The sequence below is a fragment of the Monocercomonoides exilis genome (genome assembly GCF_001643675.1).
Source record: "Monocercomonoides exilis strain PA203 chromosome Unknown scaffold11-1913109, whole genome shotgun sequence".
NCBI lineage: Eukaryota > Preaxostyla > Oxymonadida > Polymastigidae > Monocercomonoides > Monocercomonoides exilis.
Window position 1 is genome coordinate 870,464 of NW_027150556.1, and position 11,666 is coordinate 882,129.

Below are 11,666 nucleotides of genomic sequence, written 5' to 3' on the forward strand. Positions count from 1 at the left end.
TGAAACTCATAAGAATGAAAATTAAAACATTTACAGTTTATGTTAAGTTTAAATGTGAAAAGAGAAATTATGAAAAGCAAATTCTCATAATATTTATTTTTGTTCGTTAAATAAAATGTTTTTTTTCTGAAAAAATCAAAAAACAATGTTTTAAAAAATATTTTCGTTGAACAATGCTTGCATTTTATTACTAATAAGCACGTTTCACAAAATGCTCCATAATCCTCAAAAAAGAGAAAATATGTTGTATTTGTCCAAATTAAAAAGAATACCAATCAATTTCTTTTATGCATTAAAATGAATTGGATCAATTCACATAACTAAGTGCTTGAATTTTTCTTATAAATGTTTTAAAATCCGTCAAATCCAAGAAAATGTGGATGAGCGTTCTTTTAAAAGTTATAAAATGAATCTTTGCAATCTCCAAAACGCATTCGATGAATCTCAAGTGTAATGCTGTGATCCCATTATCTGTTTCATAAAAAAAAGTTTCCAAAATTATCATAACATAATTAAATAAAAATAAAAATAAAAAAAAATGAAAGTTCATTTTCACACTGGAGGAGTTAGCTTTGAGTGTGTGTTTGTTCCTGATGGCATGAATGGCTTCAGAACTGATGAAGATTTCCTTTTAATGTCAAAAGGGTCAGAGATATACGATGGGAATGAAGAAAATGTTTCCACACGACTAGACGCTGAGCAAAATGGCTTGGGATGTTGCGGTGTGCTTCCCCTTCTTTTTGTTGTTGTTGTTGTTGAGCCTAAAGTTTTGGAGAAAGAAGCACTTTTTGCAGAAGATTTGCTTAAAGTCTGAGCATTTTGCTTATAACTTCGAAGCATCATTCCGTGTTCAGATGTCTTATAAAATTGCTCAGATTGAAGAGTTTTTGACGAGCTTGAGAATTCAGGTTTATCAGTTTCGCTTTTCTTTTTATCTCCAAACACAACATCAAAATCATCCAAAGAAATAGGTTTTGCATAAAACCCTTCATTCGTCCTTCCCAAACTTAAGATTTCTATCTTCTTCTTTTCTCTCTTTGCAATTTCTTCTTGTGAAAGTTGTGGATCTTTGTATATCTTCTCATCAAATATTATTCCTCTTCGTGAAGTTGATACAAAAGGTCGGGCAGTTGCTGTTGAATTCGAAGATTTTGCTCTTGGACGCACCGAGCGTGAACGGGTTTCAGAAAAACTTTTCGAATGAGCAACAGGACTTATGTATTCAAATTCATCACCCTGTTATTTTTAAAGTTAAAATATTATGAAAAACTGATGATAATTCACAAATCACACATGAATTGTCAGATGATAAAATCCGGCACCGCCTTTCTTTGCTGGTGATGTTACAATATTTGGTTTTTCCTGTTGTTTTCGTTGAGGTAGAGTTTGCTGCAAAGCTTTTGGTATTTCAGTTTGAGCAGGCAGAATCGCTTGAGATTTATCAATAAGACCGTATGTATCGCCTGGAGTTGAACTGTTTTTCATGAGCAAATGAAGTTGTCAACAAAGTGTTCTATCGACAATTGAAAAAATACCTCTTTTTTGTGGGATTTGAAGGAACAAAAGGTTTTGATGTTATTCTTTTGCTCTTTTCTTTCAAATTTCTTTCAAATTCAATTTTGCTTGGATCTTTATATTTTTCACCCTAAGTTATTAATCATATGTGTGCGGTAAATTTTCAGAAATGATTAAATATGATTCTTCGATAAAACAAACAACATATAAAGGCTTGTAACTTTTCTCGAGATAAATATCTGGCGTTTGCCCCTTTTTATAAGGCATAGTTAGGAACGGCTTAAAATGCTTTTGAAATTTAATTGTGTTGAGCCTTATGTCATCTGCGTTCTCTGGCTGTTAAAATAAAAGCAAGTTCATCAAAAACTGTTGCAATTATGAAAATATACAGTATCACTTTCGTATTTTGGCTGTGAAAAAACATTGTAATATCGAAGATCATGAGCTGCTGTCATCATACTTCTTGAATGATTTTTAAATAAATATTTTAATCCATAATAATTTGATCTTTAAATAATAAAAAATGACCGATATCAATTATTTATTTAGAGGGATTGCTCTTTCAACTTTGGTGAGATTGGCAACTCAAGCTATTAGCTTTTTTGTCAATTTCTATGTTACAAGAGTTGTACAACCGGAAGTATTTGGAGTTTGCAAAAAATTGGAAATACATTTTCATATTTTTTATTCTTTAAAGAGAATTTCTGCCCTTGAACTCGCAATTGGAACGGCAAATTCAATTGTCAGAGGACCAATTGGCATATTTGTATTGCGTGCAGGTCTTATGGGGCATGATATTTTACATTATTTTTTGCTTCATTTTAATATTTTTCAATAGCCCAACACCAAAAACTTCACTGAAATTCTCATCAATTGTTCTTTTTCTTCATCTTCTTGGAATTGTGTTGTTTATACCATTTTTGTTATGTTTGCCGTTTTTAGAAATTTTTTTAATCATCGTTTTTTTTTTTTTTTTGGAAATAGTATGGTTTTTGTTTTTGAGGCCAAGCTTCGTTGAAGGATCACCATACAATTGGATTGAATTCGTTTTTGGTATGATTTTTGTGATAGTTTTAACTTTCTTTTCATTTGTTGCCTGATTTATCAGTGGGAAGTTGCTTTGTTGATATTCTTTCAGAAGTTTGTCTTACATGTGCTCAATCTTATCGATTGCTTTATATAATTCTATCAACGGAAGCGGTGTCAAGTATTATGAGAACAGTCTCTCAAGCAATTTTCGTAACTGGAAAAGATTCTGATGTTCTTGTGTTCGGATTGACTCACATGGGATACACAATAACTACATTAAGTGCTCTCATGATCTTACTTTGGGTTGAACATTCAAAGCGTAAAAAAGTTGTGATTAACAGTGATCCTCAAAATTTGCAGATGATTCATCAGATGGATGAACTGATATTTGATGAAAAAACTGATTCCTCGCAAGGGAAAGTTGAGCATATTATCCACGAAAACAACAATGTTGTCGGAAATACAGGAGAAGAAGGGAGTGCATCTGGACCAACTGAAAGCTCTTCCTCAGCAATGTCATCTCTCTTCAAATCAAAGTCTTCTTCACTCGAAGATGATACAACAGAAGAGTCTGATGACCAATCTTTGTATCAACAACAATCCCTTCCTTTCAGCGGCCCGTCCTCGTTTTTGCCGCTGTGCTTCTTCTGCAAGACATCCGCATGTGATCGTTCAATCTTTTCTCTGCTAACAGCAGACTTGCTGACAATTGTGGTGGATGCGTATGTTCGCTATGTGCTGAGCTTTGGGGAGAGCATTGTGATGGTCAAGATCCTCTCGTCGCACGAGCTGGGCGTACTTGCTCAGTCTCGTCGCTTTGGAGGGCTGCTCGTGAGTATCATTTTAGCCCCGTCAGAGCAGAGGATATTTGAGCTAGTCAGTACAGTTGTTGCAAGATTGAAGAAGAGTGCGCAATCAGAAGGAGAAGTGAAAAGTGACGATGCTCAAATTGAAGCTGGTGGCGTTCAGAGGATTAGAGATAATGAAAATGACGTGATGAAAATTGTTGATTCTTCATTGCATGATGAAACAAAAGAAGATCAAGCAAGAAATTCGATGAAAAGTAAATCAGTTGCATCATCTTATGATGATGATACATTGAAAATAACCGACACATCAGCATTCGAACATTTTTCTTCTTCGTCATCATCATCTTCTTCTTCTTCGACAGAACTTCCAACTGCTTCGGAAATTGAAAGTGATCAACTTCATCAGAGCAGCCCGCAAAATGAATCTGATTTATTGCCACTTCTTCACGATGACACCAGTACGGACAGAGAAAGAATGTCAGCCAGCTCATCTTCATCATCATCATCTTCTTCTTCTTCTTCTTCTTCACGTATTGCAGTCACTGTTCTTCACGACACATCCATGTCTTACACTAGCAACTGTGCCACCATTGTCGAGTGCTGCATCCGCTATTCTCTTTGTGTCTCTATGATCTTCTTCCCATTCCTTTCACTGCTATCAACGGAAATTGTCGGCCTCACAATGGGAACGCGGTGGCTCGACGAAGAGACGCCGCGTCTGGCGAATGTGTTTATCTCGTCTATCGCTTTGATGTCTCTGAACGGAGTGGCTGAGGCGCTTGTGCGCGCTATTGCAGACACGAAACGGCTGACGTTGAACAACATCTTGATGGCCGTTGAGTCTGTGTGTTTTGTGGTGTTGTGTGTGCTGATGGGAAACAAGTGGCGGGCAATGGGCTTTCTGCTTGCTGCTGTTATCAACTTTGCTATCCGCATTACTATTTCTCTGGGGAATCTTGTGTATTCAATGAAAGGCATTTCCCTAGATGAATTCCGTTTGTCTCATGTGCTTCCGTCTTTGCCAGTCCTTTTTGTGGTATTTTGTGAAACTGCTGTGCTGATTGGACTGAAATTTTTATTGAAACTAATTTCGAAAAAAAGTATTATGCAATTCAAATATGCTTATTTGCTGCCTATTCCGTTGGAGATTGCGTATTCTATATGTGTTGTGGCATCCATGATACTATATCTCTTTGTTGTGTATGCTTCATTTATTGTTTTAAATAGTATATGTTCATGATTTGAAATTAAACTTTTAATTACATGTTTTTATTATTACAAAATTAATTTTCTTCAAAAACATTTGTAGTTGGAAGAAAGACGCTGAGCTGAAGTCTGCATTACTTGGAAGATGAAGTGCAAAAGTGAAAAAAAGAAAACAGAAAAGAAGAGTCCGTCATTTGTTGAATGAAAAGTGCAAGCCCATTTAACGCATTTAGAAAAGGGACGGAAAGCAAATATATTAAATGGACGCATGAATTTTCATTCAAAATGCCAAGAATTGCCTCCATAGATTGATTAAAATAGTACTTTCCATCTTCGGATCAGTTATCAGAATCGAAAATGGAGCAGCATGACGATACGTTTGCACAAAATGAAGTGGTGATTTTATTTTCACAGATTCTTCAATTGCATTGATGCTTTTATTCTTGAGTCATCTATTCGGATTTTATGAGATGTATTTATTTCGGATTAAAAGTGAAAACTGCAAACCTAGCGTTGCTTTTGTGCTTTTTAATTTATTGAACGAATCTTGTACATCTTTGTGTTTTTCTGTTATTTCATCAGTTAAACTATACGGTTAAAAAACATTAAATAATTGAAAAGAATAAAATTTGGAATACGATTTCAAAGAGCTTTCCAATTCTGCAACATTTTGAACAAATGTCTCATGTATAGTCTTTAATGTGTCAAGTATGTGCAATTGATTCCGAAGCTTTGGTAAATTATCGGCGAGCTTTGAAAAGAAATATGGAATATTAAAAAACAATTTGTGATTAAAAAACGTTTGCATGCAATTAATTCAAGTGTACTATCGACAGTCTTTAATGCACTTTGTAGAAGAGAAAGAGTTTCATCGGCATTAAATGATTCTGAAAATTCAAAGTGTGTGAATGGATCAAATTCAGAAGTTAAACATTGCCTTAATATTGCTTTTCAAATAAGAAATATTTCGCGATAAAAATTCATAAATTTCAAAATAATTATAAGGTAATACGATTTGAATGGAAGTCAACTCCATATTTAGCTTCTATTTCTTCCAAAACATCCATCTCAAATTCATTATTGATCTTACCATTTCAAAAAAATAACGATAATTGCAGGATTTTTTAAATGTTATCAGGATAAATGACACTAAATCCAGCTCCATTTATATCATTTTTTATCTTGCTCCTAGAAGCTTCTTCAATCTCGTTTTCTTTTTATTCTGTTCTTATTCGTTCCAAAGATGCTTTTTCTATTTGTTGCATTTCTCTTCCACTTTTTCACCATTACACAATGCAAGAAGTGGGAGCGCAAGGTAGTATTCGTACCTCCTTCTGAAGAAGGAATTGATTGGAATTCTACTGTTTTTGATCCAAATCCACCAATAAATATCAAATACATTGATATCGAAACAGAGCCTGCATTCAAGCATCAACATGAAAAAAATATGACTGCATTTGAGCAAAGAGTTCGTGATTCTCTTCCTGAAAATTATGATCCTCGAACAAAATATGGTCATTGTCTTTCATTGAAAACAATTTTAAACCAAGGTCAGTGCGGAGCATGTTGGGCATTTGGATCCACTGGTGTCGCGGCTGATCGTCTTTGCATGGCTGGCGTTGCAAATTTCGTACCTTCTGCGCAGTATTCGTTAAGCTGTGATCGAACCTGTCTCCAAGGAACCCGTCAATGTAATACTGGCTGTCAGGGAGGATTTATGGGTGCTGGATGTCAATTTATCACTCAAAACATGGTCACCACAGAGCAATGTGTAAGATATACCGGACGTGAAGGCACATGCCCTCGAACTTGCAATGATGGAACTCCTTTCACACCGAATCAAACGCAGTGGAAAGGTTCAGAATTTCGACATTTACGCAATGAAGATGAAATAAAGGTTGCAATCTACACTTACGGAACTGTAACAGCAGGTTTTCAAGTTTACAGTGATTTCGAGAATTATCGCAGTGGGGTATACAGGCATCGTTCTGGACAGCATAAAGGTGGTCATGCAATAAAAATTGTTGGATGGGGTGTTGAACAAGGTGTGAAGTACTGGTTATGTCAGAATACGTGGGGTACTAATTGGGGTGATGGAGGATTCTTCAAGTTTCTTCGGGGAGAAAATCATTGTCAAATGGAGTCCGAAGTTTGGGATGTAACGTTCCCCGAGATTCCTCAACCTGGTGACGATCCAGAGCCCGAGCCTGGACCAGGTCCTGAACCTGAACCTGAACCTGAACCTGAGCCACGCCCGCCATTTCCTCCCATCCCATTCCCTCCAAGGCCTGTTCCTCCGAGACCTACTCCTCCACAGCCCGAGCCTCCAACACCCGAACCTCCACAGCCAGAGCCACCAGCTCCTGTTCCTCCAGAGCCTGAACCGCCAACACCAACGCCAACACCACCAAGCCCAACACCCGAGAAAATACCTTGCCTCCACAATGGAAAAGAAGGCGTTGCATTAGCCCTTCCTTCGGATGTTTGCCCAGCTCGCAATTATTCCGCATGTATTACAGGATCCTATTGCAAAGATGAAGAAAGGCTTCGGGAGACGCTTAGTGGACTGTTATTGGATCCTTCTGCTGGGGATTGTGTGAAATATGCACAGGCATTCATGTGCGCTGAAGCATTTCCCATGGTTGATAAAGTCGGAAGCACGTTTCCGCCCTGCCAAAACACTTGCAATTGGTTTGTTTTCCGTTGCAGACGTTTCTTGGAAGGCAATATGACGATGCCAGATTGTAGCACATATCCAAAAGAAGATATAAAGCCTGGAGTTGGAACGCAATGCTATTCTCCTCTTCAATAATGAATATTGAAATTATTATGAGGGAGTAATTTATTTATTATGTATTTAAATGAATTTTTTTTTTTTTTTTTTTTTTGCTTTTTACGTACAAAATTTTTCAAATCGAAGTTGCATTCAATTTCAAAAAAACGTTCAAACAAATCTGATGAATAAGCACCCGAATTCGTAATTCTTTTGCAATACATGTTTCAAATAAAGAGAATTTTTTAACAATAAAACGAAAGCATAATTGTTTGCATAAGAACGACTAAATATGGTTGATCCTTTTTGAAATCATGTTTTCATTCTTGTGATGATTACAAAAATAATTCATCAATGGGATACAACAGCAAAAGTCTCAAATCATTTGTTGACACTTTCAAAAAAATGGTCAGTTCAAAGAAAAAAAGAATTTCAAAAATGATCAAATGGAAAAAAAAAGTTATCAAAAAAACTTTTGAAAAAATAATTTGTAAAAATAATTTGAAAAAATCAACATTAAATTCCATTTTGACTGAAGAGTTTGAGAATTGAAACGTTTTGATCAATGTTCAAAATGACTTTATAAAGAATTGGTCGCAGTGGAGTTTGTCGATTCTTGAACTTTTTTATATATATAATTTCAATCAAATTTTTTCACAAAATATCAATTTGAACAGACAGATCCCAAATTTTTATTGAATTGTTTTTCATTGAAGTGATGACCTCTCAATGTGAATCATATTCCGGTTGCTATTTGCTTTCTGACAGTTATGAAACATTTTTTTTCATATCTTTGTTTATTTTTCATGTTGCTTTTTCACTCCTTTTTACACTTCAACTGCTTTAAACGTGAAAAAAGGGTGAAAAAAGTTTGAATAATATTTGTTATGGTTCTCATTCTTATGTCTCATTCAGCACTGTTTTTTGAATTTTACACAATTTGAGCAACATCTGTAAGAAATTTTTTAAAAAGATAAAAATAATTTGAATAATAAAGGTTTTTCGAACTCATCTCGTTTTTGCAAAATTGGTATGAATAATATCTTTCTGAAATAAATGGAATTCATCACACATCACAACCAAATATCTACAAGTTTGTTCATTGATATTGCTTCAAAGAAATTTTCAAAGAATATTTATTTTCTCACAAAAAAATTACAGAATGAAAAGTCAAGTCAAAAGGCAACATGTGAAATGCGTTTTGTGATTAACAACGATTAGCTCATATAAAAAAGCGACTATTTAATAAATTTGGTGTTTTTTTATTGAAATTATCTTTTTACAAAAAAAGTTTTGTCGTTTCACCTTTTGTTTTGTTTATTCACAAATACAGAAAAGTGACAACACTTAAAAGAATAAATTATGTTTTATCGTTTTTTAACATCGACTTTTATAACAATTTTTATTCATTCAACGTTTGATACAAATTATTAGACTTCAGATATTTTCATAGAAAAATAAAGTTTATATGATATCATTTTTGTGATCAAAAAAGAATAAATGGAATAGGTTCATTTTTTTCTGAATCCATATCATGCCATGAAATAAAAAGTTATTGTGTCACTGACACCTGATCATTGATGTGAGAATCCAATTTATTTTGAAATCTGAGAAAGTTTAAAAATTTTTTAGAAAAACAAAGACATAATGACTTGTGCAAAAAAAGTTTGAACGTCCGTATATTTCACCATTTAGATGAAAATCACTTAACAAATGACGAAAGACCTTTGAATGTTCATAACACATAAAAAAAGTTTTTATAAGAAAATTATTTCTTTAATATCATTTATCAAAAATTTTTTGAAAAGTTCCTCGAGTTTAATTCTCAAATAAAGAAAAATTTTCATGTATAGATCAAATTTCTGTTTCCACTCACGAAACTACTCAACAACAAAAATAATAACATTGTCAAGATCTTATATTCATGACAGAAAAATTTGGTGAGTGGGAAAAGAAATTTGATCGAAATATAAAAATTTTTCTTTATTTGAAAATTAAATAAAAGGAACTTTACAAAAAAATTTTGACCTATATCTCGACAAGTTTAAATAATTAAATTATAATAATTCACACATTCATACATCAGTATATAACGCATCTAACCATATTGAAATTTTTATTTGTAGTGTTGTATTAATGAAGAAATAAATAATTATTATTTTTGAAAATTTGACTTTTAATGAATTTTTCTATTTCAACTAAATGATTTAGTTCATCTTTTACACATATAACTTATTTTTTCTTTGTTGTAAACTGTTCTGGTTATTTTTCATTTTCGACAATTTGCTCGTTAAGACGGAATGAAAATCAATCATTTTTGAAAAATCACAGTCAATGGGATAACTTAAAAAATATTTTTTGCAAAACACAAAAACATCCAAGTGAATTAAACACATGCAATAATAAATATGACAGTTATATAAAATTGCTTCATAGTGGAAATTTAAAAAAATTCCATTTTCATTTTGTTAAACACAATTTGGTAGAAAATTCAATGAAAATGATCATTAAAATCATCAATAATGAAAACAATTTTTATTTAAGAAATAATTATAGAATAAATAAAGAATTCAACTATGAAGCAATTTTATATAACTGTCATATTTATTATTGCATGTGTTTAATTCACTTGGATGTTTTTGTGTTTTGCAAAAAATATTTTTTAAGTTATCCCATTGACTGTGATTTTTCAAAAATGATTGATTTTCATTCCGTCTTAACGAGCAAATTGTCGAAAATGAAAAATAACCAGAACAGTTTACAACAAAGAAAAAATAAGTTATATGTGTAAAAGATGAACTAAATCATTTAGTTGAAATAGAAAAATTCATTAAAAGTCAAATTTTCAAAAATAATAATTATTTATTTCTTCATTAATACAACACTACAAATAAAAATTTCAATATGGTTAGATGCGTTATATACTGATGTATGAATGTGTGAATTATTATAATTTAATTATTTAAACTTGTCGAGATATATGAATTTTAATAAAAATTCCGAGTTTTTTACCATCTTCCGGGTATTTTACTCATTGTATATCGAGATAAAAATTGTGCGTTCAAAAATGATCTAATATTGTTATTGAATATGATTCCAGTTACTATTTGGATTAAGTTTTCCGAAACGTTAAATTTCCTTCTTCATGTTTCACAATTTATGTCAAATTTTGTAAAACGATAATGACTTTCATAGAATATAAAATTTTTTTGTAAACTGTTAAAGTGCAATATGGGAGGATATTTTTTGCTTTATGAATTTTGTTCCATTCTGCACATTAAACTATACTCCTCAATTTTGAAAATTTTCACATGTTTTTTTGACACGAGAATGAAAAACTTATCATGAAAAGGTTGTGGAAAAAGTTTGAAACAAATTGTTGTTTTTTTCATAAATACAAGAATTTTGTTCCATATTTCGTCTCGCTTTTATGAAAAGAATCTTATTCATTAATATTAAACATGTTGTCAAATAATGATGAAATAATTGTTTAAAATTATGTTTGTGAATGGGAACAAAACGTACTATTCAAAAATAACACAAAGAAAGTTTTATTTCCAAAAAAAAGCAAGACAAAATGGATACAAAGCAATCAATAAAATTGTAATATTCATTTTCGACTCAAAATTCAAGTGATAAATAATTGCCTTTTTCATCAAAAAATCTATGATCAAACCATAATAATATTATTTCTCATAATTTCTAATTAGGTTTTAGAGAGGCTATTGGTTTCAATGCCTTCACAACGAGTGAATTAGGGTATAATATAAATTAAAATATGAACCTAAACTGTTGAATAGGGTTTTATTTATCAAAAAAGATAAAAAAACTTGTATTTTGTTGATAAAGAATTTCAAAAATGGGTCACCAATTCAATTATTCGAATAAGACGAAATTTACCAGTAAAAATATCCCACATGGACTTATTACTTATTTTGATAACGAACATTCACGTTTTTACAAGCATTTTGAACAGTACGTTTTGCTCCCACTTACCATGCTTAAACCTTCTCATTTTTTTTTCTCTTTTCTGTTTCTTTGTTTCTGACGAGTACTATTTTGAAAAATGGGTGAGGACTGTGACAAACAGTCTTATGATAAACAAAACCAAAAACAATCACATTTTAATCACAAGATTCGAACAACAACCGGAAGAAAAGAGAATCCATAAGTATTAATATTCTTGTTTTGATATTCTGTGATATACATTAACTAAAAAATTCAATAAATAACAGTTTTCTCAAAGTTGTTTGCAAAATCACAAAACTCTTAAAATGTGTATATATAATGAAATTCTATAAATGTCACAATATTGAAAAGAAAAAGCAAATGAG

General features: G+C 32.2%; 4 protein-coding genes across 4 annotated transcripts; 2 read left to right on the forward strand and 2 right to left on the reverse strand.

The window, feature by feature from the left end:
- Window positions 1–160: 160 nt before the first annotated feature.
- On the reverse strand, window positions 161–2,019 carry MONOS_3909 (putative protein of unknown function (DUF4586)). Its single transcript, XM_067873938.1, has 6 exons — window positions 1,905–2,019; window positions 1,717–1,851; window positions 1,536–1,645; window positions 1,294–1,474; window positions 559–1,236; window positions 161–471 (listed from the first exon to the last, which is right to left on the reverse strand). Exons 1-6 carry the CDS (start codon window positions 1,971–1,973, stop codon window positions 445–447), a joined length of 1,200 nt encoding a protein of 399 aa, XP_067731594.1. The 5' UTR covers window positions 1,974–2,019; the 3' UTR covers window positions 161–444.
- Window positions 2,020–2,129: 110 nt separating this feature from the next.
- Window positions 2,130–5,065, forward strand: MONOS_3908 (putative Multi Antimicrobial Extrusion (MATE) Family Protein; the record flags this gene model as incomplete). Its single annotated transcript, XM_067873937.1, has 5 exons — window positions 2,130–2,164; window positions 2,354–2,442; window positions 2,500–2,568; window positions 2,624–4,553; window positions 4,663–5,065. The coding sequence occupies 5 exons, from the start codon at window positions 2,130–2,132 to the stop codon at window positions 4,706–4,708; spliced, it is 2,169 nt and encodes a 722-aa protein (XP_067731595.1). The 3' UTR covers window positions 4,709–5,065.
- Window positions 4,672–5,647, reverse strand: MONOS_17270 (uncharacterized protein). The gene is made up of 5 exons (XM_067870174.1): window positions 5,572–5,647; window positions 5,370–5,506; window positions 5,198–5,310; window positions 5,067–5,146; window positions 4,672–5,011 (listed from the first exon to the last, which is right to left on the reverse strand). Exons 1-5 carry the CDS (start codon window positions 5,624–5,626, stop codon window positions 4,968–4,970), a joined length of 429 nt encoding a protein of 142 aa, XP_067731596.1. The 5' UTR covers window positions 5,627–5,647; the 3' UTR covers window positions 4,672–4,967.
- Window positions 5,648–5,734: 87 nt separating this feature from the next.
- MONOS_3907 (putative cathepsin B) lies at window positions 5,735–7,371 on the forward strand (the record flags this gene model as incomplete). The annotated part of the gene is made up of 1 exon (XM_067873936.1): window positions 5,735–7,371. Exon 1 carries the CDS (start codon window positions 5,803–5,805, stop codon window positions 7,369–7,371), a length of 1,569 nt encoding a protein of 522 aa, XP_067731597.1. The 5' UTR covers window positions 5,735–5,802.
- Window positions 7,372–11,666: the final 4,295 nt, after the last annotated feature.